This window comes from Canis lupus, chromosome 23, assembly GCF_048164855.1.
Source record: "Canis lupus baileyi chromosome 23, mCanLup2.hap1, whole genome shotgun sequence".
Taxonomy (NCBI): domain Eukaryota; kingdom Metazoa; phylum Chordata; class Mammalia; order Carnivora; family Canidae; genus Canis; species Canis lupus.
The window spans coordinates 11029970-11050245 of NC_132860.1; the positions used below are offsets into that span (position 1 = coordinate 11029970).

General features: G+C 39.1%; 1 protein-coding gene across 5 annotated transcripts in view; it reads left to right on the forward strand.

Annotated features, from left to right (window-relative positions):
* Positions 1–20276, forward strand: part of PIK3C2A (phosphatidylinositol-4-phosphate 3-kinase catalytic subunit type 2 alpha) — a 173745-nt gene that overhangs the window by 91434 nt on the left and 62035 nt on the right. For all 5 annotated transcript variants that reach the window (XM_072793894.1, XM_072793893.1, XM_072793897.1 and 2 more), the window contains one exon: positions 16798–16901. In XM_072793894.1, coding sequence (XP_072649995.1) covers positions 16798–16901 — 104 coding nt within the window. The remainder of the gene's footprint in view (positions 1–16797; positions 16902–20276) is intronic.

Here is a 20276-nt window from a genome sequence, read left to right on the forward strand (position 1 = left end):
CCATGTGCCATATAACATTTTTTGCCCTACTGATGGAAGAAAAATCAAGTCAGATGGTAATATCCATGGAACATGGATCTTGTCCATGGTTGTTTTAAATATGGAAGACTAGCTGGACTTGTGATAGTCTTAGCGCTACAGCTGTGCATCTAGGCATAATCTATAGTACATCTTTCTCTCCAGCCTGGTGGAAGCCATGACCATAAATTGGGCCCACCTAACCATTGTGTTCCATTAGGTGCTAGCCATCTGATATCAGGTCACCTTGTCTAGTCAAAAACAAACCAATTGATTGCCTATAACATAATGGTATGGTCACAGGCTTCTAGGGGGAACCATTCTTTAAAGTTTTATTTATTTAAGTAATCTCTACACTCAGTGTGGGGCTTGAATTCAGAACTCTGAGATCAAGAGTTGCATGCTCTTCCAACTGAGCCAGCCAGGTGCCCTGAAACATTCTTTTTAGTAACAGAAATATCCCTATATGTGCTGGTATTGGGGTGATGTTATCATATCAGCTATGTATTGATGTAAATAATGCCAGTCTGTACCTTGTAATGGAGAAAACCAGCAAGGGAGGCCTTGTGTGCTTGATGTGGGTAGTAAGCCACAAAGCCAACAGAAAGATTGGTTTTGTAGCTCAGTGTAATGTACTCATAAAAAAAAAATTATATCAAAGGTGCCTTGGGTGACTTAGTTAAGTGTCTGCCTTTAGCTCAGGCCATGACATCAGGGTCCTGGGATCAAGCCTAGCGTTGGGCTCCCTGCAGGAAGCCCCACCCTTGACCCCCTCTAGCTTGTGCTCTCTCTCTTAAATAAATAAGATCTTTATAATAAAAAAATATAAAGTTACCATTTAGGTATGGTGGGTAGATGGCAAGTAAAAGTGAAAAAAAAGGGCCTTCATTTTTTCCTATCTCATTGTTTGAAGAGAAATTTGAGATCTTCTGTTGGTTCATTGGAATATGAGGGCATGTTGTACAGTTTGTCGTCATCCTGTGTTAAAGGGGGTGTAGGTTTAATTCTAGAAATATGAGTCTATGTTGAGTGGCCTTCTAATTTTTACCAATTTGGGAGTGCTTAATATAACCCTGTAAGGTCCTTTCTATTTAGGAATTAGTTCTCCAGAGTTGTTTGCTTTCCAGTCTTCTAAATAGACTAGTTTTCCAGGGTTTACTTGCAAAGAATTTTGAGTTTCATTAGGATCTGGTTTTGGCAGTGGAGTTATGGATTAATCCATAAAACTCATTGAGAGTTTTATGGATTAATCCAGCTTCTGATGAAAAGTGTAATACTTTGGGGTACCTGGGTGGTTCACTGGTTGAGCGTCTGTCTCTCTTTGGCTCGGGTCATGATTCCTGGGTCCGGGGATCAAGTCCCACATCAGGCTCCCTGTGGGAAGCCCGCTTCTTCCTCTGCCTGTGTCTCTACCTCTCTCTCTGTGCCTCATGAATAAATCTTTAAATAAAAGAAAAGGAAGGGAAAGAAAAGAAAGAAAAGTAGAACACTTTGTTATAATCTGGGTCCAAGGATAAGTCCATGGTAAGGAAAAATCTATCATATATTAATGCAAAAGGGCTTAACCCCAATTTTCCCATGGGATGGTTCTTATTCTTAAAAGACCTGTTGGTAAAAGAGTTAATCCAGTTTTCTTGCCATTCTATGCTCATCTTAGTGAAGTGTCTTTTTAAATTATAGTTAGCCTTTTCAATTTTGCCTGATGATTAAAGATGCTAGGCGGTATGTAAAACATATTTAATTTTAAGGGCTTGGGCTGATTTCTCTTAAAAACAGTCTTTGTTACTTCAGTAGCCTTTCTGCCTTACATGGGAAGGCTTCCGATTATCCAGTAACAGCATCTATATAGACTAATAACTATTTATATCCCTTACAAAGTGACACTTGTGTGAAATCAGTTTGCCAACCTTCCCTGGGATATATATGCTCCATGTCTTTGGACAGGTGTTAAAGGGTAGCGATGGCTATAGTGCACCTCTGGGTTAACTTGGGCACATACTGCACAAGATTTGTATACCTTTTGTAAGATGTCTCTTAATCCTATTCCCATCAAGCAAGGGTTAGGTGAAATTCCATAGAGCTTCTTTTCCCTTATGAATAGCCTGGTGCAGGCCTGTTGCCAATTTCCATTGTTTTCCTTGATGAAGATTTTTCCTTTATCATTCTTTTTTTTTTTTTTTAAGATTTTATTTATTTATTCATGAGAGACACACAGAGAGAGGGAGGCAGAGATACAGGAAGAGGGAGGAGAGACAGGCTCCCTGCAAGGAGCCCGATGTGGGACTTGATCCCAGGACCCCAGGATCACGACCCGAGTCAAAGGCAGACGCTCAACTACTGAGCCACCCAGGCACCCCTCCTTTATCATTCTTATCCCATCCCTCGGCAGTTTTAGTTTATCCTTCTTCAAATGCTCCATTCTCTTCTATAGTATAAGTGGTAACAACAGTGCTTAAGGGATTAGAGACTGATATAGGACTCATAACTAGTTTAGTTTGAGCTGCCAGTTTGACTGTCTGATTGGCTAAATTATTTCCTTTAGATTCTAAATTTTTTTCCCTTTTGCTGTCCTCTAAATAGTACTACAGCAACTTCTTTAGGATGAACTGCCTTTTATGGAGTTACAATTTTGAGTCCATATTTCATAGGGCAATTATGACTAGTTAATAATCCCCTCTCCTTCCAGCATGGCGTATTTTGAATCTGTATATATATTGACTCTTAGGCCTTTAGCTACCTGAAGAACTCCAGTGAGAGCTATCAATTCTGCCTTTTGAGCTAAGTTTTTTTTTTTTAAGGTTTTATTTAATTTATTGAGAGAGAGTGCGTGAGACAGAGAGCACGAGCAAGGGGGGAGGGGAGGGGTAGAGGGAGAAGCAGACTCCCTGCTGAGCAGAGAGCCCAATGTGGGACTTGATCCCAGGATCCTGGGGTTATGACCTGAGCTGAAGGTAGAGGCTTAACCGACTAAGCCACCCAAGAGTCTTTGAGCTGAAGTATTGATTGGTAATAGCCTCAATAGTTTGTGTTAAACTAACAGTTCCGTTTCCAGCCTTTTTTTGTCTTTGTTCTATAAAACTACTGTATGTAAACCAACTATCACGAGCATTACTACAGCTTGTTGTTTTAGATCTGGATGCCTGGAATAGATTTGTTCTATTTATTACTGTCATTCAGACATAATAGTAGCATGGTCTGGTCCATGCATGAAGGATGCTGGATTTAGGGTTTGACACATTTTGAGAACAATATCAGGAGAGTTTAAAAGTCTAAAAGCTTGGGGATCCCTGGGTGGCTCAGCGGTTTGGCACCTGTCTTCACCCCAGGGCGTGATCCTGGAGTCCCGGGATTGTCGGACCCCCTGCATGGATGGAGCCTGCTTCTCCCTCTGCCTGTGTGTCTCTGCCCCCCCCTTTCTATGTCTCTCAGGAATAAATAAATAAAATCTTTTTAAAAATTAAAGTATAGCTTGATATTTACTTAGTCATCCCCCTGTCATCCATTGATGTCCTTTAGTTTCCAAAACTGCTTGAACCTGATGAGTGTCAGAGTCAATGGCTTTCCCATTGAAAGTTTAAATGCTTCTTCTGCTAGTAGTGCACCAGCTGCTACTGCTCATAGAGGCATGCTGGCCATCTTGGGCTACACTGTCAATGGCTTGGAAAAATATCTTACAGGTTTCAATTAATACCCTAGTTTTTCTGTTAGTACTCCTAAGGCTTGGGCCTGTTTTTCAGCAAGGAACAGTTTTTTTCTAAGTTTCATAGAGCTAGAGCCAGGCAGAAGACAGTTTGTTTTAGTTGTTGAAAGGCCCCCTGTTTTCTTTATCTTATTTTGAAGTCTTTTTATCTGTCCTTCCAGTGGCCTCATATAGAGGTTTGGTAAGATTCTAAACCCTGGAATCCATAGGTATCAAAATCTAGCCATTCCTTAAAAGATTCAGAGTTCATTTTTTTTGTGGCAGGAGGTCCCAATTCTATTAAAGTTCTTTTTCTCTTGTCAGGGAATGATGTCTAATCATTAATTTATATCCTAGTATTGCACCTTCTGTTTAGAAGGTTGACCCTTTTTGTTTGTGGGACTTGTAGCCCAATGCTGGGCTTGAACTCACAATGCTAAGATCAAGAGTCAGACACTCAACTCAACTGACTGAAGTAGTCAGGTGCCCTGAAATTTGAGCCTTTTTAGATGATCTTTGTTATCTCTCTCTCCAAGAAAGTGTAGTACAACAGTAGAATTATACTCTGAGGCCTCTTTTGTGGGACTACCAATCACATATTGTACTATTGTTCACTGAGGCAACGTAAGGTCTGTCTCTAAGTTCTACCCAGTATATTGCCAAACAAATGGAAACTATCTCAATCCCTGTGGTAGGACTGTCCACGTAAACTGGCATGATAGGACTGTTCACATAAGCTGGCGTACTTGATGTTCTCCTCATGAAGTCCATTCAAAGGTAAGTAGAGCCTAGGCCTCTTCATCTACGGGAATACAAAAGAAGGCCTCCTTTAAACCAAGCACTGTAAACTGTTCTGTATTGCCTAGAATTTGAGTTGGTACAGTATAAGGATCTGGCACTGTAGGGTAAATGGGGACAATAGCTTCATTTATTAGTCTAAGATCTTGTACCATTCTGTACTCTCCATTAGGCTTCTTCTTTTTTTAAGATTTTATTTTTAAGTAATCTCTTTACCCAACATGGGGCTCATACTTTAAAACTCCAAGACCAAGAGTCTCACACTCCACTGTCTGAACCAGCCAGATACTCTTCTCCATTAGGCTTGTTAACAGGCAAAATGGGAATGCTATAAGGGGATGGGCAAGGTTATTTATTTATTTATTATTTATTTATTTGAGACACACACACATACACACACACGGGCGGTGGGGAGCAGAGACACAGGCAGAGGGAGAAGCATGCTCCCTGCAGGGAGCCTGACGTGGGACTCCATCCCAGGTCTCCAGGATCACGCCCTGAGCTAAAGGCAGACGCTTAACAAACTGAGCCACCCAGGCACCCCAAGAGGATATTGTTTTTTGTGTGAAATAATAACAAGATCCCTTAGAGCTATTTTGATGGGATAGGCTCATATTACCTTCTCTGGGATAGAAGAGTTCCAAACTTGTGGTTCTACTTATTATACCCAAATGTTCGGGGATAGATTTCTAGTTTTTCTCAACCCTTAGAGAGGAAACCATCCTCTTGTCTGGCTTCCCAACTTAAACATGAGGTCCCTTTCCAGTAGGGGAGTGGAACAGGAAGGGAGAACCAGAAAGCAATGGGTAATTAGTTGGTCTCTATATTTACAGGGTAAAGGAAAAGATAATTTAGGATCTCCTTCTGTTCCAATAATTTTATGTTTAGAAAGACAGGTTGGACAGGAGTGCTAAACAAAGACAGAGTTCATGGTTGTTGTGCTAATAAGAAAATAAATGAACTTTCCTCCCACATCTAGGGTAACTTAGGCTTGGCCATCTTGACATTCAGAAGAGCTGGACCAGCCTGAGGGTCTGTCATGCAACAACTACCCTCTCTTCAAGTTGTTGCTCCACTGGGTTGAAGTTTGAGTGCCTAGGGCCATTTTTGCCAACTTGAGGTGAATGTCTGGTGCTGGCTGCCCCATAAAATTTGTTTTTAAGATAGCCATCCCTCTGATGTGGTTGGGTCTAAATTGTATATTTATAAGTTGTTTCTATTAAACACCCATGAAATAAGGCTGGGTTTTTCTCATTTGCCTGAGTTACTTCCTTAATTTTTCCAAAATTGACAGATTTTGAAAATCTTCTTTTCATTGCCTTCAATAAACACATATGGTCATATGGTCTAATCTTTCTCTGTCAGGTCTGTCCTATTGGTGGTTCCAGTGAGGCGTGGCATTAAGAACAGCGTCTCCTCCTACTGAATAATGATTTCTATCCCTAGTTGCCAACTCATCTGCAAATTCTTGTGCCCTGGCCCAAATTTGAGCCTTTTCTTCTGGAGTACAACAGTATATTAGAATAATACAGGTATCTTGCCCAGTTAAATCACACATCAGAGACACCTGGTGAAATCCATCTACAAACTTGGATGGATCCTCTGAGTATCATCCTAGTTGCTTTATTTGAGCCAGATCTGACATGGAAAATGGGGCAGGGACTTTAATTGTGCCCATTTCCCCATTTGCTACTTCCTGAAGTGGATATAAACCCGCTCTAGTCTAAATGATAGATATGGTATGATAGATATGGTATGATAGGTATGATGTTCCATTTTTAGTATGTCCTTCGAGATCAAGAGCAGAAGGCTCCAAAAATTCATATGGATAGGGTGTTACTAAGGGACCTGGGCTCCCTTGTGCGCTTATTTTGATTTTTTTCTTCTGCTGATTGATTTGTCTGACTCAGCTGGTTTCTTCTATTGGAGTTGTCTATTTAAACAATCATAGGTTGTTTAAACACCTATGGGTTGGCGGGCAGGGTGGGGTTGGGGGGTGGGTGGGTAGTGTGCCTGGAATCTTACCAGACATATGCTACAGGTCTCTCTTAGATTAATATCCTGACTCAGTGCCATAAAGAACTGGATGTAGGGCTCTTTGGTCCATTTTCCATGATGCCCGCAAAAAAGGTCTAATTGATAAATAGTATTGAAGATTAAGGGCCTGTTTATGGGCGATTTTTCATCATCCTCCAGAGAATATTATCCTCCAGAGAATATTGAGGCCAGGTATTATTTCAGAAGAAGATGAGGTGCTTCTTTAAATCCTTTTGTCCATATTGACTCCAGTGTGCTAGGAGACAGCCCAAAGGGGAATCCTTTGGGATTAAAGAAGTTGATCCCATAGTTAATTCCTATGAAATGAAGAAAGTATATTAACTAACTAGAAGTGCATTACCAAAATCTCCCTTGGCTTCCGAATTGCATCCCATCAGGAATATTGCCAAAGGCAGGAAGTGTCCCTCATTCTCAACCACTCTTGACACCTTTGTGTCACTTGAGAAGGGTTGTCGGACCTCCCTTCTCTTCCCTGCTGCATCCTAGGGTACAGTAGGTGATGCTGAATGGACTGAAGTGCTACAGAGATTGGGGCTGCCTCTTTCCATTTTGAGGGAATTGATGTATTTGGCAACCAGTAATAATACCCTTTGTTAGCCTCTAGGTCTAGTATCAACAGATAGGATAGGGGTCCTGGCATTTGTTAAGAAAGAGCAGCTATTTTATATCGCAGTATGTGTCCTATATCTAACCTAGAAGCTTTCAATCTGAAGGCAGCTCCGAGAACACCAAACAGCCCACGAGGAAGGACAAATGTGTGATGTGAGAAAATGAAAGTATGGAACTCCTATTTAATCCAGGAAACTTTCTTGTGAACTTTATCCATGATCCATTCCCAAGGGAGTGGTCCCCATTGGATGGGTAACCAAACTGGGTAAAACCTCTGACTGATCCCTTTCTAGAAGAACAGTCAGACCTATCTTGGATTTTACGCTTATTGGGAGATTGCAGCAAGTTATTTATGAGGATTCTTTACATGGCAGTCTTGAGATGAGCAGCTGTTTTAATGGTATGACTGTCCCATGCCTAAGAAGAATATAAGTATTAAAAGAACAGATAAAACAGAGAGAGCCTGATATTTGAGCCCAATGGCAGCCAATATACTGGTGTCTAGCTGAGTGGCAGGAGTTTGTCCTTTCCCATTAGTGTAGCCACAGGCAAGAGATTCTCCCCTGAACACTTCGGCAAGACACGTTCTGAAGGCTCATACTCTTCAGGACATTTCTGAAAAAGAACAGGTAAGAAATAAAGACTGGAGGTGAAGACTTCCCAGGTCACACTCATGCTCTTGGATTTACTCTGTTGTCCTTGTACAGGCCACCAAAATGTTGGAAGATCCTTGTACATAGCAAAGAATTCATGAGATGTTTCATGATGTAACTTAGTTTATTTAATTGGTGTGAGGACAGGACCCATGGGTAGGAAAAGCTGCACTTTTTGTGGTGTGAACCTGATGATTATATGCTTAGTGCTCAAGGAGGAGGGGATGTGCAGGGAGTGTTAGAATCAGATGTGTGAATTTCTACTCATAAAACTACTTTGACAAGATTTCTCAAGTGCTTATCATTTGGTTTGATACTAGTTATGGGTGAGATTTATGGGCAGTCATGAGACCCTTTAAGAATGTAACAACGAGCACATATTTGATCCTTATCGAAACTGTGCAGGCTATATAGGTCAGCTTTCTGGGCTAAAGGTGAACATTTTTCTGCTTCCATCCCTTATCAGACTGGATAATTTCTGGGATCCCTTTCAGGAGTAATATTTAAAGTTTGGAAAGTTTCCATGTAAGAAGAAGTGAACTTTTTTTTTTGTTTTAAAGTTTCAAATTTTGGACATAGTTTCTCAAACCAATTCCGGGAGTAGAAAACTGAAAATCATGGTATTCTTGTAAAAAATAAAATAGTGATGTGTTGAATTTCACAACATACTAAGTATGTTACCTTTGTGCTACAGTAAGTACCATTTTGTGCTGGATTATAAGAGACAAGTGGTAGAAGGTGCTGATAGTTTTAAAGAAAGGTTTTATAGAGGGACACCTGGGTGGCTTAGTGGTTGAGCTCCTGCCTTTAGCTCAGGGCATTGTCCTGGAGTACCAGTACTGCATTGGGCTCCCCACAGGGAGCCTGCTTCTCCCTCTGCCTATGTCTCCGCCTCTCTATCTCTGCATCTCTCATGAATAAAATCTTTAAAAACAAGAAAAAAGGGATCCCTGGGTGGCGCAGCGGTTTAGCGCCTGCCTTTGGCCCAGGGCGCGATCCTGGAGACCCAGGATCGAATCCCACGTCAGGCTCCCGGTGCATGGAGCCTGCTTCTCCCTCTGCCTGTGTCTCTGCCTCTCTCTCTCACTGTGTGCCTATCATAAAAATAAAATAATTAAAAAAATTAATTAAAAAAAAAGAAAAAAGAAAAAAAGAAAGGTTTTATAGAAAGGTTAAAATTAGGCAAAACCTGTTTATATTTTTCTTTTTTTTTTTTTTAAGATTTTATTTATTTATTATTGAGAGAGAGAGAGAGAGAGAGGCAGAGACACAGGCAGAGGGGAGGAGCAGGCTCCCTGCATGGAGCCTGACATGGGACTGGATCCCAGGTCTCCAGGATCAGGCCCTGGGCTGAAGGCAGGCGCTAAACCGCTGAGGCACCCAGGCTGCCCCCTGTTTATATTTTTCAATGTGAATTGAGAAATTCAATTTAGTAACTTAATTTTAAAATATGTTCCAGAAAGTAGAACAGGAACCAAAGAGGAAGAAAATTCAAGGAGGCAGATATTATAGATTTAACTTGTCAATATTTAAATTGACAGTGGAACTTACAAATAGTTGTTTAATAATGATGATTCCTGTCAGGTTCTCAATTTAGTGCACTGTTATTTGAAGTCTTTGATCAGAGGTTTGGTGTGCACTTGTTACGAGTAAGGATTTTTTGTTCAAAAGAAAGTTCTAAGCCTATTTATTAATACTAAGATTTCATCATTTTGTTTGTGTACATGAAAATTTGATTTGATTTAGGCCAAAAAGGGGCAGATAAACACAGCACTAATAATAGGCTTACTTTGGTATAAAATGGTCTGTGGTACAAATAGGCATGGAGCTTTTAATTTTTCACACACCATTCATCCTTATTTAAAAACTTTTCCCTGAGAGTCATATTTTTTGTTGGGAAATAAGATTGCAGTGCCTATTTATAATTACATGCTTAAGTATTCATTTCCTGTAGGAATTTTATGCTTTGTGGTAAAATCTCAAAAGAGTGTTTTTCTTCTCACTCAGCAAACTTACTTCCTGTTTCCTAGTGTCTTTTGTTAATAATAATCTAAAAGCTTTAGTTCAAATTTTTGGAACCAATACCAGGAAAAGGAAGCATAGAACTTAAAACTCTCTTAATGGCAACTTAAGTTTAAATCAGACTTTTAATTAATAGCTATAAGTTGAGTTACTTTGAGCAGGTTGCATAGATTTTAGTAATGAATCAAATTATATTCATAGAGTTGGTTTTACAAAGTTCTGTGGGTAATCGTTCTTTCTAAAAGTTAGCTGTATTAACATTATATCCCCCATTGTCAGAATGTCTATCATTAATTTTAAATGAGGGAATTGGGTGGCTTTTTTTTTTTTTTTAAGATTTTATTTATTGAGGGGGGAGGGGCAGAAGAAGAGGAAAATCCCAAAAAGACTCCATGCTGAGCTTGGAGCATGTCTTGGGGCTTGAGATCATGACCTAACCCAAAATCAAGAATCAGATGCTCAACTGACTGAGCCATCCAGGCACCCCTAAACAAGAGGGAATCTTAAACAAAATGATTTTCATTGTCTAGCTAAACATAATACACTATTTGAATAGCTTACTGAAGTCTCTTTGTAAAACTGTTTAAAAAATCAAATAAGGAAGTGATTAACTTTGCTCCAAGTAGTAACTGATATATACGTGTGTGTGTGTGTCCGTGTGTGTATATATCTTAACACTTAAAGTACATTTATTGAAAACTTGGTGTTGTGTTCAGTCTAATTTCTGGGACAATATGGCATGAATCTTGCATTGGTGTAGGTGTAAAGCTGTCCCATATTCTTAAAGCTGCTTTACAACGTATGTACTGATAGAGTTTTGTGCATTATTTCACACTTTCATCACTTTGCTTAATCCACCCTTTCCACCTCCTCTGATAGATGACTTTCCCACCTTTTTTTCATACTGAGATTAAGACCACTTTTTGTATGCACTTGTCCACCTCAGATTTGCTTCTTTCGGGTTTTGATGGAAGAGCTATTCCTTCCTTTTTCTGAAACTTAACTCTGTCACCTCTTTTCTTGTTGCTATCTCCCCAGAGTACTTTCTACCATTATTTTTTTTTAAGATTTTATTTATTTATTTGACAGAGAGAGAGAAAGAGAGCACAAGCAGTGGGAGGGAGCCAATAAAGGGAGAGGGAGAAGCATACTCCCCACTGGGCGGGGAGCCCAATATCAGGCTCAATCCCATGGTCCTGGGACCATGATCTGAGCAAAGGCAGATGTTTAAGCGACTGAGCCCAGGTGCCCCCTACCATTACTCTTTAAAGAATTTATAGTTACTACCTTTCCCAGTCTCTCATCATCCTCTCTTGTTTTCATCGTGTTGCAGAAACTCATTTCTGGTAATATGAATATTAATTGCCAATCTAATGACCATATTCACTGTCCAGCACTTTTGCTTCATTTGCAACAGATGACTACATCCTTTCCTTGAAACTTTTCTTCTCTTGCCCTTGTTAAGTCTACTTCCTAGTTTTCCTCCTATAATCTTTGACTCCTTTTCCTTTGTCTAGCTTATAAACATAGGTAGTTCTCCAAGGTTTTGCTCTAGTTGTCTTTAATATCTCTTACCTATACTCTCTTGGTCGGTGCTTAATTTTATGGCTCCAAGATAGTTTGAAAGCTACTGATCTGTGCTCTTGGATTGTTGGGACTCCTTGATTCTCTGTGGTTGAGATGCTGTGATGGTTAATTTTTTTTTTTAATTTTTATTTATTTATGATAGGCACACAGTGAGAGAGAGAGAGGCAGAGGGAGAAGCAGGCTCCATGCACCGGGAGCCCGACATGGGATTTGATCCTGGGTCTCCAGGATCGTGCCCTGGGCCAAAGGCAGGTGCTAAACCGCTGTGCCACCCGGGGATCCCGATGGTTAATTTTATGTGTCCATTTGATTGGGCCATGGGGTGGCCAGACATTTGGTCAAACATTGATCTATGTTTGTCTATAAGAGTGTTTCTGGATGAGATTAATATTTGAATCAATAGACTGAGTAAAGGCAGATTGCCCACCCTAATGTGGGTGGACCTCATCCAACCAGTTAAAGGCCTGAATAGAACAAAGCAGCTGACCCTACTGCTAATGAGGTGAAATTCCTCCAGCCTGACTGTGTTTGAGCTGGAACATAGGTTTTTTCCTGCCTTTGGACTCCAACTGAAACATCAGCTCTTCCTGGGTCTTGAGCCTCCTGGACTAAGATGGGAACTATACCATTGTCTATGGGGTCTCCAGCTTGCCAATTGTAGATCTTGATACCTGTCAGCCTCTGTAATCACAGAAACCAGTCTTTTTTTTTTTTTTTTTAAGATTTTTATTAATTTATTCATGAGAGACAGAGAGAGGCAGAGATGTAGGCAGAGGGAGAGACAGGCTCCCTGCAGGGAGCCTCATGTGGGACTTGATCCCCAGGACTCCAGGGATCACTCCTTGAGCCAAAGGCAGATTCTCAACCACTGAGCCACCCAGGCATCCCTACAGTAACCAATGTTTTATAGTAAATTGCTTTACATATGTATATATGGATATTGTTCTCTCATTGATCTGGATGGATGCCTACAGCCGTTAGCAGAGAGAAATTTCCCAGTAGAAAATTGCAGGAATTAAATGATCCTCTAATCTATGCCTTTAGCTCTGGAATAGAATACTTCTAGATGGTAACCAAACAACTATACGAATTTACAAACCTAGCATATTTTACTAGAGAACTCCTTATCTTCCCACACACAGACCTTTTCTTTGTTCTATGTATTAGATAATAGCACTAGCAATGTTTTCTTATATTTGAGAATGCAGTGTTTGGGTTACAGACTAATCATTCACAGACCTAATCCTTAAAGAACTTGGTTTAGAAAGGAGAGACAATGTGTGTGAATATAACTGCAGTACAAAATAAAAATCCTTGAATGCTACATAAAAGTTTGTGCGAGACCCATGGAGAAAAGAGATGATTTGATGGCTAGGTTGTTTGAATGGAGTTTAGGGGAGGGATTAGGGACAAGAGTTGAGGGAATAGGTGTAAAATGTAAGAATAATTTTTGTTCCAGAAAGAATGGAGAAAAACAAAAAAAAAATTTGATGTTGATGTAATAGACAAAGTAAAAACAGAACATTTTGAATTAACTTTTCAGGTGTTGTTTTTATCTTGATGTATGACTAGAGAGTTAATTATAGTCTGTTTCTGTCACTGTCCGTTGAAATTTGTAACCTTCTTGAAAGACCTAATTCAAAAAAAAAAAGAAAGAAAGAAAGAAAGAAAGAAAGAAAGAAAGAAAGAAAGACCTAATTCATGAAAGGCACTCTAAATAATACAGGTTTTTTTTTTTTTTTTTGGTTAAAAAATTATAAATGCCACTAAGGAGATTTAAAATATGTTAATAAGTAAAACATGAAAAAGAATTAAAGGAGCAAAGATGATTATTGGGTCAAGCAAAATACAGATTTTCTATAGCATTGCTCCTGCAAAAGGTCATAATGTTCCTTTTTTTAATTGTGTTTCTTAAGGGTTTTTTAGGGAGAATTTTTGGAGAGGTAGAATGACAGAGTGATTAAGCATGTGATTCTGAAGCTAGGCTGCCTGGTTTGAAATCATAACTCTGATTATATTAGCTGTATGACCTTGTATTAGTTAATTAACTTTTTTGTGCCTCATTTTTAAATCTGTAAAATGGGGATTATAGTATTGCCCACCTACTAGAGCTTTGTGAGAAATAAATAAAACATACATACTTGTAAATTTTTTATAGAAAGACTTGACATGTAATAAATGCTCAGTAATTGCTAGATTTTTTTTGTGGTAAAATACACATAACCAAATTTATCATCTTAACCATTTTTAAGTGTACAGTTCAGTGGTATTAAATACACTCACATTCTTGTACAACCATCCATCCCCAAAACTCTTTTCATCCTATAAAACTGAAACTAATTAAACAATAGCTCTCTATTTTCCCTTTCCCAAATTGAACCAATGGTTCAGTGCCTTCTGAACTGGATATAAAGTCCTACAAGGTTATAGCATTCAATAAATTTAGATTTTTATCTTCAAAGTGCTTTCACATTATGGGCAAATATAAAATAGGATGTGATGATATGATGTTTGGTTCAGACTAAGTACTTTGAAGTGGTAGGAAGGGAGAATTGTTTCATGTTGAGTAATCATAAAGGGCACTGTAGATGAAGTAGCATTTTGTTGGGCCTTAAAAAGATAATAGATTTTGACTTGGATTGTGAGGGCAGGTTAGGAGGAAGGCATTGAAGACTAAAACAGAAAGATTGAGAGGCAGGATAGTTCCGTTTGTGTTTTATAGGAACAGGATATGATTCAAGCTAATTGGAACATAGAAATCATTTGGGAAGTTCTGGGAAATACGATTGAATTAGATTATGGCAAACTTGATCTATCAGACCAGAAGATTTATGGAAATTTCAAATCCCATTTTCAGGGTTGTATGGTTTATTTGCTACAATGCTTACTTGTCTCATACTAACTTATTGGTAAATATCAGCTTGATGTTAGTAAAGTGGGGAGGTGGCTTTAGTTCAAACCCAATCTTTCCAGCATGTTAACATTTGAAAACATAAGAACAAACTTTCTTATGATTAAGAGAAAGCTTTAGTAATATGAGAAAATATGAAGGGAAACATTGAAACTCCTGTAGAAGTGTTGGCTTCTGAATGGTTCTGTATTCCACCATACTCTGGTGAAGCAGTAAGTACAGAAAAAGAAGCTATGAAGACCTTTCTCTTTGCATAAGAACTTTCATGAGGATGTCTACATCCTAAATTTTATTTTTAACTTCACTGAAATTGGTCTTGACTGAAGCAATGCCCTCAAGAATCCATATCACAAACGAGAAAGCAGGAGTTCAGGGCTTAAGGCTTTAAAGGATCAAAGACCATAAATGCTAGGTGCAAATTCAAGTGGAGATTTAACTGCACACATTTTTATAAGGACTTGTTATTTTAGTTAAGGCTTTGATTACAAAGTTAAACTGATTTTGAATAGTTTGCCTTCATTCTGTTTTTCCCACAAGCTGTGTTATTTTTAGTTGTGATTTTCTAGCACTCAGGGCTTATTTTGTTTGTTTGTTTTTCCCGTTAAATGTGCATACCACATTCTAGGAGAAAGGGCTCTTACACATTTTAAAAGAAAGAAGTTCATTGGGCAGCCTGGGTGGCTCAGCGGTTTAGCGCTGCCTTCTGCCCAGGGTATGATCCTGGAGACCCAGGATCGAGTCCCACGTCGGGCTCCCTGCATGGAGCCTGCTCCTCCCTCAGCCTGTGTCTCTGCCTCTCTCTCTCTCTCTCTCTGTGTGTCTCTCATGAATAAATAAATAAAATATATTTTTTTAAAAGAAAGAAGTTCATAAAGGAGTTGGTTGCCCTAAATTTTCAGTAATTTTTCTGACAAGGTCTTTTTGTATGCCATGGTCATTGAACTCCATTACAATTCATAAAATGTATGTACAGTATTCTCATTCACTTAATTTTGGATTGAGGATATTCCAATTTTAACTAATTTCAATTAAAAATTTTTAAAAGATTTTATTTATTCAATCCCAGGACCCCAGGATCATGCCCTGAGTCAAAGGCGCACGCTTAACCACTGAGCCAGCCAGGTCTCCCCCAAATTAAATATTTTTATGTAGTAAGTCAAAACACCTCCAAATGGTGCCTACATGGCTCAGTCCATTAAGCATTTATTTGACTCTTGGTTTTACCTTGAGTCATGGTCTTGGGGTCATGAGACTGAGCCCTGGTTGGACTCTGTGCTCAGCATGGAGTCTGTTAAACATTCTTTTCCCTCCCTCTCCTCTGCTCCTCCCTCCCATGCGTACTCTCTCAAATAAATAAATAAATAAATAAATAAATAAATAAATAAATAAATAAAATCTTAAACACACACATTTCTAAATGGACTCGATTGTTTGGCTGTGCTTGGGTAGTGAATTTATCTCATTAAAATATTGCACACAAAGTTTGTTCACACATAAACTTAACTTTTGAAGGTCTGTTAGGATGTTTGCATAAGTTTGTCAACATAGGGACGCCTGGGTGGCTCAGCATTTTGAGCATCTGCCTTCAGCCCAGGGCATGATCCTGGAGTCCTGGGATCGAGTCCCACGTCAGGCTCCCTGCATGGAGCCTGCTTCTCCCTCTGCTTGTGTCTCTGCCTCTCTGTGTGTGCCTCTCTAAATAAAATCTTTTTTAAAAAGTTTATTAACATGGAAAATACCTGCTAACTCCTAACACTCATTCTCTTACATGAAGAACCAGCTGCTTCCTTGGAATTTGGGGTCAAAGTTGAAAACGTAATATTCCTGGTTACTAGAGGAGTCCCAAATGGGCTTGATATCCTCACTTTTTTATTTTTATTTATTTTATTTATTTTTAAAGATTTTATTTACTTATTCCTGAGAGACACAGAGAGAGAGGCAGAGACACAGGCAGAGGGAGAAGCAGGCTCCATGCAGGGAACCTGATATGGGACTCAATCCCAGGTCTCCAGGATCACACCCGGGCTGAAGGCGGCGCTAAACCATTGAGCCACCAGGGCTGCCCTCTTCTTCACTTTTTTAAAAACAGAGAGTAGTCCTTTAATTTTATTTGGCTGTTAACTTTCCAAAGTTTTTGTGATTTCTTTTTTCTTCTTTTCCAAAGTTTTTGTGATTTCCAAAATCACAAAGATTTTGAATGGAAATATCTTTAGCATTCTGTTCTTATTGATTGATGCAAATTACAGCCTATTTTTGAGCAAGTAAAACTAATGAACTTCAAGGCTTAGCTTGTATTACTTTCACAGAGATAGAAATCTGTAATTTAGAACTTTGTTACTGATATGATTTATTTTCCCTCCATATCTTTGTACATACTTTTGTAAAAATGTGTTTGTACTGTGCAGCTATTTAACATTTGGAGATCTTTTACTTTTAAAATAAAAACATTTTTTTGATTACAGAAAGACCCAAATGGGACCAGTAGTTTGTCAACTGGAAGTTCTCTTCTACAAGAAATTGAAGTACAGAATGAGGAGGTGGCAGCTTTTTGTCAGTCCATTACAAAGTAAGGAATTTTTCTTTATAAATTAAAGATTATTTTTTATTAAATACTTGCCTTTAAAAAGTTAACTTGAAAACAAGCTTAGTACTAATAATTCTAAAAATTTTTAAATTTTAGTGATTTTTCTCCCTGTGGCTAATATTTCGAGACTTAACTAGTGCATTAACGCCATCTGCAGTTGAACTTGTATTCCTGTTTAGTTTGTGAGTATTTAGAAGAAAAAAATGAAGTCAGACAGTTAATTTCCCTGTTAACCATTAAAAATATGGCTTAAACATATATAAGTTTTGGTTTACTTAGAAAATACCTGTTTTTGTTTTAGGGAGACTTAATATGTTGTAAACTTTCTGGCATTCAAAATACTGTCTTTGTTATTTAAGAGATGCTATTAAAACAAGCAAGATTACAGGGCAAATATATTTTTAGAAATATTAGAAATATTCTTTTAAAATATTTGAAATAGAAATATTTTTTATCTTAAATGTGTCTAATACTCTTTTTTTTTTTTTAAGATTTTATTTATTTATTCATGAGAGAGGCAGAGACATCGGCAGAAAAGCAGATTCCCCGTGGGGAGCCCAGTGCGGGACCCCAGGATCATGACCTGAGCCAAAGGCAGATGCCCAACCGCTGAGCCACCGAAGTGCCCTAATATTTCTTATAGATGAATGAATAGAGGGGATGCCTGAGTGGCTCAATGGTTGAGCGTCTACCTTCAGCTCAGGGTGTGATCCCAGGGTCCTGGGATGGAGTCCCACATTGGGCTCCCCAATGAGCCTGCTTCTCCCTCTACCTATGTGACTCCCTCTCTGTCTCTCATGAATAAGTAAATAAAATCTTTAGTTAGGGGGGAACTGAGAGAAGTTATCTACTAAAATTTACTTAGCCAACAGCAGAGCCAGGTCTCCTTTGCTTCTGATTCAGTGTGTTTTCTCTTCATTATATCACTGTATTCATTCAGGACTTCTGTTGTGAGTGCTAGAAACCCATTTTAAACTAGCTTAAATTAAGAATAGTTATGTTTTGACTCTCAAACCCCTATAGCCAAAAGAGGAAGGATGGAGCAGAACTCAGTGACAGCAAGATCTAGGAATTCACATATTTTAGTTGACCTCTCCTCCCTTTAGACTTCCCTTTCCCATTTTCATCCTTTCCTTCTTCCTGCCCTTTCTCCATGCATGTTGGCTTCATTTTTTATTACTGCAGATGGGGTTTCGAAGGCAGAGAATATAGCCACTGATAGCTTAGACTTCATATTCTAATGGTCTAGGTCAGTTTCTCTACTGTAGTGGTTATCACATTCGCCTCACATATTTTAATCATCTTGCTATCGGAGAGGAAAGGGAGTCCTCTTGGCCAGCACCAGATAGGAAAATACCACGGAAAGAAAGAGTAGAACAACCATTGTGGCCAAGGGATTGAAGTCTGTTCTCAAAAGAAAGTATATCACCACTGAGGGATTTATTCTGAATTCAGTATTTTCCCCAGTGTTGTCTGCTTTAATCAAAGCAGAGTTTGGAGTTCTCAGATCATTTTTAAAGTATATATGTCATTTTTATATATAAGGGGCTTATTAACTAGGTTTTCTAGACTCTTGGTAATATTTCATTAAAATTCTTTGTTACCTTTTTTAAAAAATATTTTATTTATTCATGAGAGACACAGAGAGAGAGAGAGAGCACAGACAGAGGGAGAGGGAGAGGCAGGCCCCATGCAGGGAGCCTGATGTGGGACTCCATCCCGGGCCTCCAGGATCACACCCTGGGCTGAAGGTGGCGCTAAACCGCTGAGCCACTGGGGCTGCCCTGTTACCGGTTTTTTTTTTTTTTTATAAGATTTTATTTATTTATTCATGAGACACACACACACACACACACACACACACACACACACAGAGGCAGAGACACAGGCAGAGGGAGAAGCAGGCTCCATGCAGAGAGCCCCATGTGGGATTCCATCCCGGGTCTCCAGGATCACACCCTGGGCTGAAGGCAGCGCTAAACTGCTGAGCCACCCCGGCTGCCCTCTTTGTTACCTTTTAGCCAGCATTTCTTTTCTTCAGAATGCCTTAGGGGAGAAAAAGGAGAAAAATGTCAGTAGATCACTTTTCTTTCCTGCAAAGGTTACTCTTAATTGTTTTTTTTTTTTAAGATTTTATTTATTTATTTATTTGTACATGACAGATACGGGGGGTGGGGGGGTGCAGAGACACAGGCAGAGGGAGAAGCAGGCTCCATGCAGGGAGCTGGGCTGAAGGTGGGCCAAACCGCTGAGCCACCCAGGCTGCCCTTAACTGGATTTTTAAGATCTGTATTTCAGTAGTCATTTAAGATAGAAGAGACATTTAGATGTCTTAGTATGCAAATTACATGTATTAGAAATTACTGATGCCTTTATGTCATTATACCATATGTGTGTGTGGAAAATAATTTGCCATATGTTTATCTAGTTCCTTCAGTTTTCTCTCTAAACAAGCCCTGTATGCTTTCTCTTAGACTGTGTTGAGTGACTATTGCATTTAAGCTTTGCAAGTTGAGAAATTAAGCTAAGATCTACCTTTTCTCCCCCATTTGAGTCGTAGAGTTATTTACATGGATTCTGCCACTAAGCTAAAATGATTATTTTTAGTTATGTACATTTGTGCATGCACACATACACACAAAATAGTTTATGCAATCTGAAACCCCAGATGAACTAAAGAGAGAAATGACTTCTTTTTATAATTTTATTTCCATTAGTAGAGGGTGATTGCAACAAATATTTCAGAGAAGTGAAAAGCAGAGCTGTTTTTGAAGCCATATATATATATATTTTTTTTTTTTTTGAAGCCATATTTTAGACTCCTCTCCTTTCTCTGTGACTTTGGAGACTGGGGTCAGGAGATGTCCCTTGAAGAAATTAATGGCTCTGTTTTTTCCAGTATGTTCATTTCTGCACTGGAGTTTTTTTTTTTAAAGATTTTATTTATTTATTCATGAGAGACACAGAGAGAGAAGCATACTTCCCGGGGGAACCCAATGTGGGACTCGATCCCAGGACCCTGGGATCATGCCGTGCACTGAAGGCAGATGCTCAACCACTGAGCCACCCAGGCGTCCCTCTGCACTGGAATTTTTATTTTTTTATTTTTTTTTATATATTTTTTTAATTTTTATTTATTTATGATAGTCACAGAGAGAGAGAGAGAGAGGCAGAGACACAGGCAGAGGGAGAAGCAGGCTCCATGCACCGGGAGCCCGACGTGGGATTCGATCCCGGGTCTCCAGGATCGCACCCTGGGCCAAAGGCAGGCGCTAAACCGCTGCGCCACCCAGGGATCCCATTGCACTGGAATTTTTAAACAAGTATTTATGCTCTTAGATAGCCAACTCTTTACTT